This window comes from Sporothrix brasiliensis, assembly GCF_000820605.1.
Source record: "Sporothrix brasiliensis 5110 chromosome Unknown Cont17, whole genome shotgun sequence".
NCBI lineage: Eukaryota > Fungi > Ascomycota > Sordariomycetes > Ophiostomatales > Ophiostomataceae > Sporothrix > Sporothrix brasiliensis.
Window position 1 is genome coordinate 92,293 of NW_024467136.1, and position 16,114 is coordinate 108,406.

At 51.3% G+C, this 16,114-nt stretch overlaps 5 protein-coding genes across 5 annotated transcripts; 3 read left to right on the top strand and 2 right to left on the bottom strand.

The window, feature by feature from the left end:
* Positions 1-2,848: 2,848 nt before the first annotated feature.
* Positions 2,849-3,614, bottom strand: SPBR_03186 (superoxide dismutase, Fe-Mn family; the record flags this gene model as incomplete). The annotated part of the gene is made up of 2 exons (XM_040761489.1): positions 2,849-3,448; positions 3,579-3,614. The coding sequence occupies 2 exons, from the start codon at positions 3,612-3,614 to the stop codon at positions 2,849-2,851; spliced, it is 636 nt and encodes a 211-aa protein (XP_040620021.1).
* Positions 3,615-4,709: 1,095 nt separating this feature from the next.
* On the top strand, positions 4,710-4,970 carry SPBR_03377 (uncharacterized protein; the record flags this gene model as incomplete). The annotated part of the gene is made up of 1 exon (XM_040761678.1): positions 4,710-4,970. The coding sequence occupies one exon, from the start codon at positions 4,710-4,712 to the stop codon at positions 4,968-4,970; it is 261 nt and encodes an 86-aa protein (XP_040620022.1).
* A 983-nt stretch (positions 4,971-5,953) lies between these two features.
* SPBR_02528 (FAD binding protein domain-containing protein) lies at positions 5,954-7,921 on the top strand (the record flags this gene model as incomplete). The annotated part of the gene is made up of 4 exons (XM_040760831.1): positions 5,954-6,231; positions 6,300-6,702; positions 6,786-6,855; positions 6,939-7,921. 4 exons carry the CDS (start codon positions 5,954-5,956, stop codon positions 7,919-7,921), a joined length of 1,734 nt encoding a protein of 577 aa, XP_040620023.1.
* A 2,163-nt stretch (positions 7,922-10,084) lies between these two features.
* SPBR_03135 (decapping enzyme) lies at positions 10,085-10,951 on the bottom strand (the record flags this gene model as incomplete). Its single annotated transcript, XM_040761438.1, has 1 exon — positions 10,085-10,951. The coding sequence occupies one exon, from the start codon at positions 10,949-10,951 to the stop codon at positions 10,085-10,087; it is 867 nt and encodes a 288-aa protein (XP_040620024.1).
* A 1,080-nt stretch (positions 10,952-12,031) lies between these two features.
* SPBR_02253 (PI phosphatase group protein) lies at positions 12,032-15,283 on the top strand (the record flags this gene model as incomplete). Its single annotated transcript, XM_040760556.1, has 1 exon — positions 12,032-15,283. The coding sequence occupies one exon, from the start codon at positions 12,032-12,034 to the stop codon at positions 15,281-15,283; it is 3,252 nt and encodes a 1,083-aa protein (XP_040620025.1).
* Between the last annotated feature and the right edge of the window lie 831 nt (positions 15,284-16,114).

The following is a 16,114-nucleotide window of genomic DNA, read 5'->3' on the forward strand; positions in this document are numbered from 1 at the left end:
ATGGCTAACGTGGCACGAAACCATCCACTCGTGCGAGCTTTTCCCTGTGTGATGCGCGCTTTGCTCATATTCTTGAGGTATGCTTTGGATCCGGAAATTGTAATATGCTTGCCTCTAGACAAATTAAACGGAGTATTGGATCAGAACCCAAAATTTTGACTTTGCGTCGTACGGACTACTTTACATCTCACAGGTCATTAGCGTTTGTGTGCTGTCGTTTAGCTCCTTGTTTTGTTTCTCCTGCCTTTCAACACAAACACCTCGCCTTCCTGGAGGATTTCAATTGTATAGTTGGCCCTTTTTATTCCTCCCTGTTTCTATTTTTGCCCTCATGCCGTCGCGAACTAGCTGCCCAGCCATACCACGTTCAAAGGTGATGTCAGGTACAGGATGTGGGATAAATCAAATGCTGAACACACATACGAGCTGCAAATTCTGGGATGGCGACAATTAGTGCTCAAGTTTCCTATAATTTTATACGACATCAAAACTGCCAAATCAAAGCTCCCAGAGACGAATGAGGGCGGAAGTTTTAAACGAGTTATTAAATACAAAAGCCGCCGACAGTAATCAAACATTTTATATGTGGTCTAAAACCAGGGACGAGAACTAAAGTACCCTTGCAGTAGATCTTATATATTACACTGCCTGGGGCCGTAACCGAAGCGAAAAGGAGACAAACAAGACTAGAAGAGACATGCACCTATTAAATGTGTTACAAATCACGACATTTTGACGGATGTGATCAAGATTAGGCTACGACCTAGACCCTGTACTTTCTAGCGTATTCTAATGTCCTGGCCTACACGGATTTGCAGAGATTGGGGAAGTATTGAGTGGTGAAACAAAAGCAAGGTGGACGGGCGAAACATTCGGCGCGCTGGTGCTGTTCCGGACAAAGTACACGTGACAGCATATAAATAAAGTTGCACATAACGGACTTGATCCATAACCATATCCAGCTTGTATTTCCGGTCGACTGATGATGGAAGATGCCACCCACCCGAAGACATTTCCCTGACGCAACCACCAGAAAATGCAAACAGGGAGTTCCAAAAGATTAGATTTTTTTATTATTGAAAATTAGATAGTTAGGCTTTGGGCAGATATGAAAACGTCACGACACAGGAGTGAGGTTTGGTATGGAGCACAATGACTGGCATAAACATAGCATCGCACGACCGAGGAAGGCAACCGATGGCTTGCTGCTGTTGCACTAGGATGACTTGTCTGTTGAATATAGCTTGTGTAGCTCTGAGACTCTATTGGTTTTGTGGTTTAACATTCATAACCAGGGTTGGTAGCCTAAGCAGCCTAGCTTAAACCGTTTCTAGGATTGCCTCACGGGCGGAAGAAACCGAGGGCGGTCCCGACGAGATAGGCCCATGTAGCTACCGTACTACGTAAGTCTTTGGTAGTTCGCGTTGTTCGGATATCCGTTTGTTTCTATCAGTCTGTCCACAATATGTGTCTGTTTGTCCGCCTATCTGGAGTTACTTTCGACATTGACGTGGTATTTAACAGTCAACATGACACAGTGAAATTAGCGAGTCCAGTAGCGGTCAAGGACAGCGACTTTACCATCCAAAAGGGGGTGTACAGAATAATGTTAGGCAAATAAGAACAACACGAGGTGAGGCGGGAGAAGCATGCTTGAGGTGAGGGACCAGCTGAACGGGTGAGCTAAGAACATCGGGAGCGCCGTACTAGGTGCAATACGGTACGGAGACACAACATGTTCCGAGCGTTTTGGCACAAGGCAAGGGGTGTCCTATGGCAGCGTATTTGCATGCCACTAAATTTGTGGTTAAAAAATCTGATGTCCTTGGACGTTCTTACCTTTCACTATATTCTGTTTCTTTCGGCGCGTTTTAGAATTTCTTTTGTTTTTATTGTTGGATATTTCCTCGTAATTATTAAAGACATTTGATTGCATTTCTCTCGTCACCGCTTGAACACAAGAAATGTCTCGGTTCTGTAGATAATATCTGTGCGAAAGGGTCAAAATAACTGTAAAATTGAAACAAATGTCCAAGACGTATCTAATATAAATAACCATGTAAGACCTCATAAAGGTAAAAGCTCTGGTACAGTTACACGGAACATCGTCGACGTCGACATCGGGAAGTTGGAATAACTTTCGTTTCCACAAATACACAAGTTGCAAGACGTTTTCAAGTAAAAGGGGTACATTTTGTAGTCCGTTAGTTTTTGCTGCTCTCTCATTTCATCCTTAAGTGACAACGGCAAGATAGACAAGAAAGTACTCTGACAAAAATGCATGCCATGTGTTTTTCATAATTGCAAACAATAACCGTGTCAGTCGCGGGAGTCTACATTTATTTCCACCTTTTTTCCCGATGTCGATGTCAGCGTCTTGTCATGCAATTGTATCAGCGCCTGGGCACAATGCAAATTAGACACTGGTAAACTCGCCATATTTCATGGAGTACAGCACTGTCATCTTATTGGAAAGCCACGCCATAGAAGTCTAGAGAAAGACGGAAAATTATGCAACGCAGGTTGCACATAGGAGACATACAGGAGATCGGGATCGAGCCGTTCGTAGCAGTGTGCTTATGTGATCGAACCATATTTGTATTGTTTTGATTCCTTTGCAATTCAGACGAGACATATACTGGTTCTATTTATGGTACGTGGGGTATATGACATACTTGTATCTTGCCCCTTCGAATTTTCTGTTAACTTTACGCACTTGACTCCCATTCCCTTCCCCCCTTTTGTGTCCTGTCCTTTTCGTCTCACTATAGCACAGAAATTACAACAAGTAAGCTCAAAGATGCGGCGTGGTAGCCTGGGGTGGCTCCCTTGCTGACGCAGCCGACAGTCAAACAGCTTCAGCAATCATCTTGGCCGCATCCGGCGGTCCGCGCAGATACCGTTTCTCTGCTGTCTGCCAGTTGATGACCTTCCAGATGTTTTCGACATAGGCCGCCTTACCATTCAGGTACTGCAGGTAGTAGGCGTGCTCCCACATGTCGACGCCCAAGATGGGAATCTCGCCGCCGACAGGTGAGTCCTGGTCCTTGGTTGTCACGATGTGCAAGCCTGTGGCTGGCTCCAGCACTAGCCATCCCCAGCCGCTGCCTTTGATGGCCAGCAGCGCAGCCGAAAAGACCGTCTTGAAGTTATCAACACTGCCCCAAGTCTGGTTGATATCCTGGACCAGAGTCGGGGCGGCAGCGCCCGAAGGATCCGACTCGGGGCTACCGGCCGGAGCAAGGTTCTGCCAGAACAGCGAGTGGTTGATATGACCGCCGCCGTTGAATCGGATAGCCTCCTGGAGGGACACCTGCATGGCGGCATCCCCCGTCGCGACGGCTGCGGTTAGTGACTGCAGGGCCTTGTTAAGGTTGTCAACATAGGCCTGGTGGTGGCGTTTGTGGTGCAGTTCCATGATTTGGGCGGAGATATTGGGCTCAAGCGCCTAGAAAATGGTGAGAGACAAGGGACGGTCAGTATACAATGCTTCTGGCAAAACAAGCCCCGACATGACGGCAAGGCAACAAAGACTGAGAAAGGGGGGGGGGAAGGTCCTGGTGGACACCCGTGCTCACATTGTAGGCGTACGGCAGGGCCGGCAGCGAGTACATTTTGGCAGACATAGTTTTCGTGGTGGAAAATGGTAGAAATGATGTTGCACTGGTCTGGATAGACAGAGATAGAAGGATACGATAGAGGGATTACGGTAGGGCAAATGCCCAAAGCAGAAGAACTGTAGTTCAATATGAAGAGATCTGGATGGGAAGATAAGGGAAAGAGCTGGGAGAAAAGAGGAGATATCACGAGAGAGGAAGAAGAGATGGGCAATAGAAATGACGAGGGGAGCAGTGTTGCGCGAACAGCCACAGTGCCATCACTACCAAGCGTATGCCTCAGGGCCCGCCATCTTCGACGAAATTTCATTCCTTCATGGGCCGTGTATAGCCACGAGGCCCTCCCGGCATCATCTACACGTATTTTAATGGTCATCGCGACGTTGTAGGTGCAGAGATTGGATGCACCTCTTTGGTCAGCAACTAGGGCGCCCTTGTGACTTGCATTTATTAGTGCTTCTGGTGCTGCTGCATGTACCAGTTTTCTCTCGCAAACTTGCTCAAACTATCTCTGGCCGGTCATATATGCTTAGAATTGGCAACGACAGCGATGGCAGGGCCAGTACAGGAAAGAAGCTGGCAAAGCGCCGTATTCGATTCTGCAAAGATTACAGCCGGCGCCTGTTTGCTCGGATGTCGAATCCTTACAGCATGCCAACATCGGCCTTCGAAATCATCTCCTGTTCTCTGTAACCTGCCCTCCTCATCCACCGAACGACCAAAATAAAGGCATCAGACGAACGACACGCTCATCACAATGTGTGGCGACGAATCTCCTGCGTCATCGTATGCCCACCGTTTTGGTGCCCTTGCAATCATGAGCCCGCCAGCCTTGCCTTCTCCCACAGTCTCATCCGCAACCTCTTCGCCGACTGCATCGCTGGCAACAAGTTCCGGTGATGTGAGGGCGCTATCGGGCAGTATTGCCTTTTTCAATGACACCGACCACGACTGCCAGGTAGCGACTCATGTCCGCTTTTCACCGTTGGAAACACTGCCGACTGGCAGAAGCTTGTCTTGGCTCTTGAATATCCAGTAGGTATTCTTCTGCGTGTCCGCTATATTGTGACGAGCTTTCGTGGACTGAAACTCATGCACAGTGATTTTGGAGACGTTCAGTTTGACGAGACCCAGGTGTCCACTACCTCGCCGTGCGGGTCCGTCCTGCACCGGCTGATGGAGCCGGTACACTTACACGTGGGGCGAGACCGGGACGGCAACATAGGCATCATTGGGCGGCGTGTGACTATGTATCGCGTACCGCCGTCGGCACCCTACCGGACACACGCAATACCGGTATCGGAGGGCATCGTGGGGTTCAACAGCCTCCCGAGAAGAGATGCGTCGTTGTAGTTAAAGGGAAAGCGAGGCGATGCCGTGCACTTGGTACCATTCGTGAACTTGGAATAAATTTGCTTCGTCCCCTCTTCTTGAAATGTTTTGAACACCAGTCACTTTTTTCTTAAACGTTTTCCAGTTCTATGACACTCTTTCATCCCTGGCGGCAACCGGCATGGGCGTCTTGGCGGACTAAATGATAGTTTTGGATGTTGTAGCCGAACCGCCTGGAGCTCAATTTAGAGATGCAGACGACATCGACGTGGACAAGGTCCATTTCACCTGCATGTCGCCCATCTGGTGCACTACCCGGCATGATGGATGGAATCTATATTTTCAGGCAATTAATGAGGTGTGTTCCTGGCTTTACCAGTATCAACCGGTTAATTACACCGGCGCGCAGGCAGACGGGCTGCTCCAGGACTACATATTGTAAATGATAGCGGACCAAAATGAGAAGTAAAATACGCTACTGTCGCCAGAGACAAAAGACTTGAATGTCGTTAAGAAGGGAGACATGTCTAGTCTAAGTACATACTTATATCAATAAGAAAACCAATGGCAAGGTATACAGGCACTCTTTTGATAAATTCACTCAGCCGTGCAATTGAACTTCTCATCCCTATAGCACGACGGAGTATAGTTAACAAAGGCGCTGCCAATTTGCAAGCCGGACAACAGCGTCCGCTTTTAACCTAATCAACGGATCCCCAAGAAACGCTCGTACCGATCTTTTTCCTGTCCATGCTCCCTCCACATGGGTCGATGCGAGGACCCGGAACGACCTTGACAACGACTGACGGTCGCAGACCCTCCAGGGTTCTTTGGATGTATATATTGCAGGTCACTGTTCGTGTCAAATCTTGGTGAGATGGCATCTTGATGCTTTGCTTAGCTGTAGCATCGATATTTTTCTTGTCTCTGGCGTTGTGTTCGCTCCCCCCTCGCTTTTGTTCTCATAGCCACTGTAAGAAAGGAGGCTTCGGCATACGCACACCATGCAGTTGTCTCTCGGCCTCCTAACTGCCGCTGCAGCCGGCAGCCTCGCCTCGCCACATCTCGCACGCGCCAACACAACTACGTGCAAGTGTTACGCTGACCAGTCCTGCTGGCCGACCGACTCCCGGTGGAAGGCTCTTAACCAGGCTGTGCAAGGTCGTTTGGTCAACTTTGTGCCGCCTGCCGCCGCATGCTATCCAACGTACGGCAACGCAACAACGGCCAACGCGGATGCGTGTACGGCCATCCAGGCGAACTGGACTAACGCCAACTGGATGTAAGCGGTCCGAGTTCTTGGAGTGGTTTTCTTGTTCTTTCGCTTTCATACTCACCTCTGCCTTGTAGCGTCGACCAATCCGCCCAGACATTCTCTAACTTCTGGAATAATAACTCGTGCTCTGCCGCCGCCGACAAGTGCGGCGACAAATGCGCCCAGGGCCTATCGCCGTCCATGATTGTTACTGCCAACAACCAATTCGACGTGCAGGTCAGCGTCAACTTTGCACGAATCCAAAACCTGCGCCTCGTCATCCGCAACACCGGCCACGATTACCTGGGTCGCTCAGCCGGCTTCGGTTCCCTGGCCCTCAACACTCACCGCCTCAACAATATTCAATTTGTAAAGTCCTACACAGGGCCCGGCAACTACACTGGCGGTGCAGTCAAGGTGGGCGCGGGCGTGCTGTTCCGCGACCTCTACCCTGCGGCCAAGGCAGAGGGAGTCGACGTTGTCGGTGCTGAGTCAATGGTAGATTTCTCCTTCCCCCAATACCACCCTGTCCCGTTTCCCGTCACCTTATGTACGCTCCGCTAACCTCGACTCCTTGGTAGACGGTTGGCATCTCTGGTGGCTATGTTCAAGGAGGCGGCCACAGTCCTTTGAGTGGACTCTATGGCATGGGTAAGTCAACCTGCACCTTTCCGTCCCATAGGCCACCGTATTTTCGGCAACAGACAACCGGCTCATTCTATTCTCCCACGCAGCCTCGGACAATGTGCTTGCCTTCGATGCCATCCTAGCTTCGGGAAAGCAGGTGCAGATCAACAGCGAGAGCAACTCTGACCTGTTTTGGGCTCTGAAAGGCGGCGGTCCTGGCACCTTCGCAGCCATCACGGGCGTCACTGTCAAGACGCACCCGGTCATCGCCTGCACTGGCGCCACACTTAGCATTGCTTACAACCAGCCTAGCTTTTGGAAGGCCGTAGCCGCCTTTCACAATCAGACAACTGCCTTAGTTGATGCTGGCATATATGCGGCATACACAGTAACGAAGGCAGGCGGTCTTACCGTTCGGCCGTTTGTTGCGCCCAATATCACCATTGACCAGTTCAGTACGATGGTGGAGCCACTGGTTTCACAGCTGGCCACGCTCAATGTCACCTACACCTTGAGCAAGGTGGTGTCATACCCTACCTTTGACGACCTGTACCACGCGCTATTTTCGGCCGATGCAGACGCCGGCGGCGGCAACACGCTCCTGAGCGGAAGGCTGTTTAGCAAGGATGACGTGACTAAGAATGGCGCTGCTATCAACAGTGCCATCGGTGACTTGGTTAACGCGGGCCACACATTTGTTGGCGTCGCCGTGAACCCGGGCCACGCTGTCCCTGATCCAGACTCATCCGTTAGTGCCGTACATCCCGTGTGGCGTAACGCCGCCACCTCGACCTTTTGGAAGTTTGAGCCGCCCGCGTGCCTCAGTGAGGCCGGCCGCCTAGGAGCTCTACAAAACCTGACCCGGCTGGGCGACGCACTGCGCAAAGCATCCCCCGGCAGTGCGGTGTATGCCAACGAAGGCAACGCCAATGAGCCCAACTGGCAGGAGACCTTCTGGGGAGCCAACTACAAGAAGCTGTATGACATCAAGATCAAGTACGACCCTAGCGGTGTCTTCTGGGCACCGGCGACACCTGGTGCGGAGCTGTGGGCACTGGTCGATGAGAAGCAGCTTTGCAAGTCAGCCTAGATGACTATCATTGGGGACTCCAGAGGAAACAGAAACAAAAGAAGTAGAAACAAGTATAGGATGTACCGTGAGGGTGATTGGTGGAGGTGCGAATAGTGGAACGCTTTTTTATTGATTTCACGCTCGGTGGATTGTTCGAGAAAAGTGCCGTACGCCGTATCATGTTGCTTTTGCGAAATTGAGTTTAAAACAAAACGACATACGAAGTAGTGTGCCACCGGATTGAGTGTGTCAAAACGGTGGACCAAAACTAAGTCTCTCTCCTGGCGAGAAAAGCAAACGCGTGACATTATTCACCACAGGCGGGCGCCACGTTTTGGCTGGACTTTCTCATTCTCGCCCACAGCCACAAAGTTTAGATATTTTGTGTTCGGTGTACCTTCCGTTCCAGCACCGTTGTCGTCCGGCGTTGACACAACATCATTTGCGGAACTATGAACGGCGACGAGAGCCACAACAACACGCGCAAATCCGCGATGGATTTAGAATCCATCCGACGCAAATGGAAACCGGCCTTCGACCGAGTCTGTGACTCGTTTGACGCTCCGATGGAGCACCATTGCAATGTTCTCACCCAACAGCTCATTCATTTTAATGAAGAAAAAGCGGCTGTCCTTTCCGACGTGTTCAAGACTGTGGGCGAGCAACAGGCTCACAGGGCATTCGACGACATGCTGAGAGAATTGATCCCGTTGAGTCTACGCCGGCTCATTTTGCTGATTGGAATCGACAGCACACCAGTCCCGGAGCAGACGATTGCCGCACTTCCTCAGCCACTGTCATCACCAACTTTATCTGCCAAATGTGTCACCAACACAAGCGCAGAATCCTGGGCCAAGAAGCCCTCGGCTGTTGCTTGCAGCGAAAGCAAAGTTTTAATGCCGTTCGGCATTGAAAATGACGCCCAAGCCACCACTGTAACGGTACAACAATCCGAGCGCCTAATGTCTTCATATTTTACGTTTCGCTCTTCCAGCTCTTACAGGGTGCCAAGTACTGGGGCAACGACGGACGTGCACATCTTTCATGTTCGTCCATACGAGCCGAGTTTCGAGCCTCTCATTCCAGCCAGAGGCATAAGACAATACTAATTCCTTTCCTGCAAATTTAGGAAAAGTGCAAGGGCCACCATTATATCCCAAGTACCACACAACCTAGAGCATTCGACGAGGCGCCTGGAACAGGGCCCGTGGACTATCTCAAACCCGTGTCACCGGCGGTTCTAACCTAGGAAGTTGACGCTGCTGAATTCTTGTTTCAATACGAACCATTCGGCCACGGCTGGTTCGTTCTTCGTTGCCTCCAGGCCTTGGATCCCAACCCCGTGCTTTTTGAGGCGCACCCTCTGCAAACACTGCATAGCCAGACAGGGTTGCCGCTCGGCTTGCATCACTTTAACCGAGAGGCTTGTGGAAATCATGACCACAACCAGATTTATACGGTTCAAAGCATGCTCATCTCATTCGCCCAACGTGTGGTCGATGAGGACGGCGAAGATGTGACCGACGAATGGGCCTGCCTGTCCAACGAAAGCCTCGAGGAAAAATTAGTCAAGCGGGCAGCAAAAAGGGCTTTGCGATCGACTTGTCAACGCCAGCGGAGAAAGTCCAACGTAGATTCGACTACTGCAGCTAAACTCACGAAGGCAGAAACGGACCCTATCACAATCGTGGATGATGATGACAGTATGATGGTAGGTGCCGATGACGATTTTGAGCTTAGCTTATCGGACACGTCAGCAACGACGGATGGCAGCATTGGCATATAGGAACACAGTAGCGACCATGCTTTGCTTGTCCACCCACAACAATATGTTCATATGTCTATCGGGAGACGTTTTATTGTTGTGTGTGTTTACAACATGTTGGTTGTACATATGTTCAAACGATTGTGAGTGTGTGTGGCTCTGGAATAAGATGTCGCCGAGGTACGAAAGTAAATTTAAAGGCATTATGAATAAAAGAACGAAAGGCGGTATCGACGGTATCGACGAACATGGTGGCTGGGGAGACCTAGTTGCGATATGTCCAAGTGTCTGGTATAGAATTGGTTTGAAAGGTATCAATGCACTCTGCCGCCACGCCACCGACAGAGAGTTCCGATGCCTCATCTACCGTATATAAAGTAACCGCCAGTACTGAGTTGTGCAACGCTGTCCGTCCCTTATGATCCTTCTTGGCCCAGGCCCCGTCCTGATGTTTGCCCTAACACCATGGCCATCAGTTCCTTCACGTTCGGCTGAGGCCCTACCGCAGTTGTTGCTATACCATCTGGGTTGAGCCCCAGGCCTGTTAACTTCACCTTGGCCATCGTGGCTGCGGTATCGAGGAATCCCATCGTGTCCAAAAGCTGTGAAGAGCCCAAGGTGTTCACCATAGCTACCTGCACCGCCTGCCACCGTCGCACTACCATGTCGGGGTCAAACAGAGGACCACTCATTCCCGATCCGCTGCCTGTTGTGCCATTGCCGTGAATCCATAGACCGAGCACTTGCTGCCCACTTGCCCCATTTGTTCCGTCTGGCCCCTTTGACGCCGTTTCTTCGTTCTCAATGCCGAGCGTGATCAGATCCCCGAGGACCTCGGCCTTGCAGACCCGCGCCAGGTCCACCACCACGTTCATGAGACCTTTGCGGTTGAGCACGAACACACAAGCCCGTGGTAAAACAAACTCCTCGATTTGTAACGGTTCTTGTTCGCACAGGAAAAGGGTGCCCTCAATCTGCGGATCAGCCTTGATCCAGCCACCTGCCTCGCCGTTGATTGCGTAGACAACGGAGCTGGCTGCCACAGCCTCGATGCTTCGAATCGTCGGCTCGTAGCATTGTAAGACGCGCAAGTTCATCTCGTCGATAGACTCTGTAGGTATATGGACATCGGCTGGGTGCTGGTTATCGACCGGGGGTCCATCGCTTGTGTGGTTGTTCTGTTGCTGTTGTTGGTGTGGTTGCAGCTGTTGCACGACATGGTGTTGAGGCTGCTGCGGACCATGCGGCTGTGATTTTTGCCTCTTATGAGCCTTCCGTGGCATGGTTTCTTGTAGTCTAGCTTGCGGCTGCTCAGGACGGAAATGATATATATTTCGGAGACGACGGAGGTGGTCGATCGAGACGCCCAGATGACGCCCAGATGAGGCTCTCGTTGGTCTGCGTAGGCGTGTTGGTTTCGGGCGGAAGTATCGAGCTATCGATCGTAGGGAAGAGTGGCACTATGGAAGGGATTGTGATATTGGTTAGGTGTAGGCCATGTGAGGGTTGGGTGTTTGTTGTTTTGAAGTTGCCGCATTACCATTGAAGCTTGCCATCCGGTTGTACACTTAAACGCAAAGTGCGCCGCCACCAATCAGTAGTGGCGAGATGTATTTCTGCCAGGCACACGATAGAGACTTTATCGCGGTATACAGTGCATGACGTGAACTTAGTGCTCTCTTTAGGCCTGTATTGATACTACCCAACCGGCCCCCGCAACCAGTGCGCAAAGTTCTAGAGTTCTAGCCCGCTTACTTGTCTTGATCCCACGGTCATCAGCAAGCATCTGCTTTGCAACCAACTGTGCTCTAAATGCATCTCCTACAACACTTTTAACTTGCATCTAACATTCGCCTCTGGATTCGCACCACACCAAGTTGTTCCACAATTTGTCCAACTCCTGTCTTGCTATGATACTACGCTCCGATATAGCCTTACTGTTAGTCGAAATTGGATTTACGACAGCCTCCAGGTAGCATAGACATTCTCAACACGACGACGCGATACGCCACCCTGTCACGACTACCCCAAGGTATACATTTCGCCTTCCCATGTGCGGTGTCTCATGCCTATACTCTCTCAGGCTGCCGAACGACATGCCTACCTCCTAGCTTTGGATAGATTTCCTGGCTTCCAATCCGTGCGGCGAGCAAAGTACTGCACGTTGCCTTGGTATCCCCTTTCATTTTACCTCGGCCTTGTCGATCAGCTTCCTTGAGTGATGCACTCTTTGCCCGCGAACCTTGTACTGTGCCATGCCCGCATAATTACACATCATGGTCCCCCCAAATGATTCTTCCTCGAATCGGCCTGCCCCGAGGTCCAATGCCTCCGAGCCTGTCGACGTTACCGCTGCCGACGCTATGCCGCACTCCCTCCACAGCGCGGTGTACGCTCGTCGCTCCGAATATGTTCGTCCCCACCGGGTCCGTTTAAAAGTTGGTACGTGGAACGTGGCCGCCTGTCCAGGCACCGATCACGACCTGGCAACCTGGTTTGTTTCCGGAAAGGGCGTCGACCACCGACTCTCCAATATTATTGCCGCTTCTAGCAATGGCGCTCTTCAAAGAGAAACGTCCGATACGATCTTTGCGGGACAAGAGCAGGGCGTGGGGGAGGACGTTGCTGCTGTGCGTGTCATGGGCAGCGATCAGATCGGCCTCTACGCCCTTGGTTTGCAGGAGGTTGTTGACCTCAATGTAGCAAGCCAGTACATGAACCGTGTATACACCGATTCCAATGCACCGGTTCTGGATAGGTGGAAGACGGCTTTGGGGCTCGCCCTGCCGGATGGCTACAAACTTGTCGCCTCTGAGCAGATGTCGGGTCTTCTGTTGCTAATCTATGCTTCTCCCGAGGTTGCCGGTATGGTCAGCCACGTGAGCACCTCTGCCGTGGGAACTGGCTTATTGGGATTGATGGGAAACAAAGGAGCTGTATCGGCCAATATCGTCCTGGGCGAATCGACAAGGATGGTGTTTGTCAACAGCCACCTGGCCAGCGGTAACGAAGCATCACATGCTGACCGACGGTGCTGGGACGTATCCCACATCGCGTCTCGAACACAATTCGAACCATACAACCACCCAGGCCTACCGGAGACCAAGATGCCGGAAAAAATTGCTGATGCCGACTTTGCCTTTTGGTTTGGTGACCTCAATTTCCGCTTGGATGATCTGCCAGGAGACGATATTCGCCGCCTTCTTACATTGCATGCGCGAGGTGAATACGACCTAAAGCAAAAGCTGCGGGTGGATAGCAACAGGGCTGGTAGTATGCAAGCTGGTGACCACGACTCGCTTGCGGGTGAAGAAGCATTAGTCTTGCAAAAGCCTACACCCACCGACAGCCGATCTAGCTGGGCCTCCAGTACAACGAAGGCTTACGCAGACTCGATATCAACAACCTCAACGGCGCTAGCAAACGATGATGGCAAAGACGCTGTTGGGGGTATGAAATTGCTTCCACCGCTGCCAGACCCTGATGAGTTTGTGCCTGATGCATCTGAAGACCCGGCATCTCTGCAGGCAACCCTTGATTCGTTGCTTCCTCATGACCAACTGGGAAGGGCGATCAGGGAGCGGAAGGCATTTCACGACGGCTGGCGAGAGGGCCGCATTACGTTTTTGCCATCATACAAATACGACGTTGGAACAGTCGGTTTATTTGATTCAAGCGAAAAGCGTCGTGCTCCTAGCTGGTGCGACCGGATTTTATACCGCACCCGCAAGGACAAGGACGACTACGAGCAACAGGTCAAGGATAAGGAAGAGGCGAAGAAACGGGACAAAGAGATGACCCAGCGCGGATTGGACCACGCTGGTGACGATGACGAGGTCCTTTTTGAGTATCAACCGGATACAGACGGTGACGACTTTTTAAGACGCAACTCTACCGCTTCAAGTTTAGACTACGACGAGTACGATGATGGCGAATACAACCCTGACAAGGACAATGAGGCCGCATCACAGGATGGCGTTGCCGACCGCATCCACCTGGACATTTATGCGTCCCACCAGCGCATCCAGTCGTCCGATCACAAACCTGTCGTGGCTTTTTTCACAGTTGATTATGATGCCGTTGTCCCAGAGCTAAAGGCAGCGGTGCACGTGGAGGTGGCTAGGGAGCTTGACCGCACGGAGAACGAAAGTAGACCCGGCGTGACGATTGTTGTCGATAGCCGCGTGGCTCATGATACTAGCAAGTACACATCGGGGTCAGACGAAGCGGTCGACTTTGGGCTGGTTGTATTTTTGCAGAAAGCATCGACATCGTTGATAATAGCTAACACAGGTGGTGTGCCGGCTGTGCTTTCCTTTGTCGAAAAGCCGACGACTGAAGACTTGGCCTCCAGCGATTTTATTGCCCACCATTATCAGTGGCTCACTACGTCTTTTATTCGCCAGGACAAGGAAACTGACGAAGAAGGTCCGGTGGATCTGGGAAAGGAGGTTATTCTTGAACCTGGCGAGACTGTCAACGCACTTCTTGAAGTCTTTGTGAGCGACGTTACTTTTGCTCGCATGTTGAATGATGGCGTGAGCAAGCTTGAGGATGTACTGGTTCTTCGTGTGGACGAAGGCAAAGATCATTTCGTACCTGTCCGCGGAACGTGGGCACCTACATGCATTGGGCGATCAATTGAGGAGTTGGTGCGCGTACCTGACGGCGGAATCCGAGCATTTGTGGCCACCCTCCACGAAGAACTTGCAAAGAAGAATGGCCAAACGCCTGGCGCAGACACGACAGCGTTGGGCTCGATCTCCTACGATCTCGACGTCCGTTGCGCCGCGCCGAAGGAACTGTTCAAACTGACGGAGATGATTGAAAACCTGGTCGACCGATCCATTGCGGACGAGCAAATGCTAAAGGATTTCAAAATTCCCGGCGACAAGGCTGGCTGGCCTTTCGAAGACACGACACGGGCCCTAGATAATCGGCATATTGTCGCAGTGATCGAAGCCCTCGACGAGGACCGGCCTGTCCTGGATGCTTTCGAGCCCGAGATGTCATCTTTGTTGCGCCTTGAGGTCGTTAGTCATGTGCTCCTCCTCTTCCTGCAGGGACTCACTGACGGCATCGTGACAATCCCATTATGGTCTCAGATCGACCAGGCCACACTTTTAACACTGAATGGCTCCAAGAGTGTCAATCCAATTGCACGGGATCCGAATAGCGAGACGGACAAGAGCACGGTTTTGGACTTTCTTTCGTCGACGCCGCACCACAACATCTCCTTTGTCTTTTTGACAACTACGCTATCCAGGATCATCGGGGAGCTTTCACCATTAAGTCTTGGGGACTTAGACGCGCTGAGGTCCATCGGACGGAGCTCAGGAGGAGGTTTTAGTGCGACCATGGGCGGTATAGGTAGCATCGGCCGCCGGTCCCTGAGTAGTTTCAGAAAATCTGGTGTCAGCCCTGCCAGTACCGCACTGGAAGCCCTAGACCGACGAATGGCCCGTGAGAGGCGCTATGCCGAAATATTTGGTGGGATAATGTGTCGGGTCCCTGCAATGGCCAAGGACAGAGAACGCAAGGCCCAAGAGGACAAACAGAGGGCGGTGGTGGAGCTTTTTTTAAAGAGATCGAGAGAGGGGTTGGGAGGCCAGTGATCTAGAAAATAGAAGTCCTAAGATTCCTACAGGCTCACGATGCGAACCTGCATGGCGACTAGAGCAAATGCGTACATATTTGTCGGATTGCGGACGTGAAATTTTAGTATTTCGGCAGCGGCAACTGCATATGGAACATATGATGTGCTCAAAGCCCCGAATTAATGCTTGAAACTTTCTCGGCGCTGGCTGGTTCGGAGTGTCGTTGTGAAAGTAAACCAGGATCTCCGGAGACTACCAGAGAACGTCGAGCAAGATGCTGGTAATCAATCGCAGATTCGGCAGGTAACGCGTCTCCAGGATAACTCCTTGCTGTTCTACGGTAGCAGTGATAACACTGTCGTTTCCTTCCTATCCTGGCTCGAGAAAGCAGAACAGGAGTTCTACCAGCAGAATGAAAGAGTGACTGCGCCAGCTGTTTCCGAAACGGGAAATACACAAATATTAGCAAACGCTGGTTGCTTTGTGGGCGAGCCCGTGATAAACCTTGACGCACAAGTCTTAATATGTTGCCTTTGGCTCTCGGATTTTTCTCAGACATGTCCCGGCCAAATATCTACTGCTTGCCCCAATTTACTCTTGGCAAGTCTTTACCAACGCGAAGCCCCATTCACGTCGCTGTTACGCATGTCACGACCTCACGTCCATTTCCTACTATCACGTTCCTAAGCGTTTGGTGGGCAGCAAATATGATCTGCGTACGTTGTGCGGTCAATGAAGCCGAAATGAGCTTTCTTTTATCGTCCCGCCGTACGCATGTTATTTAACGTCGCTTTTCATACTGACCAAAAATATCAGTCACAGTAACATCGGCAGACGTCCACCCTCGTT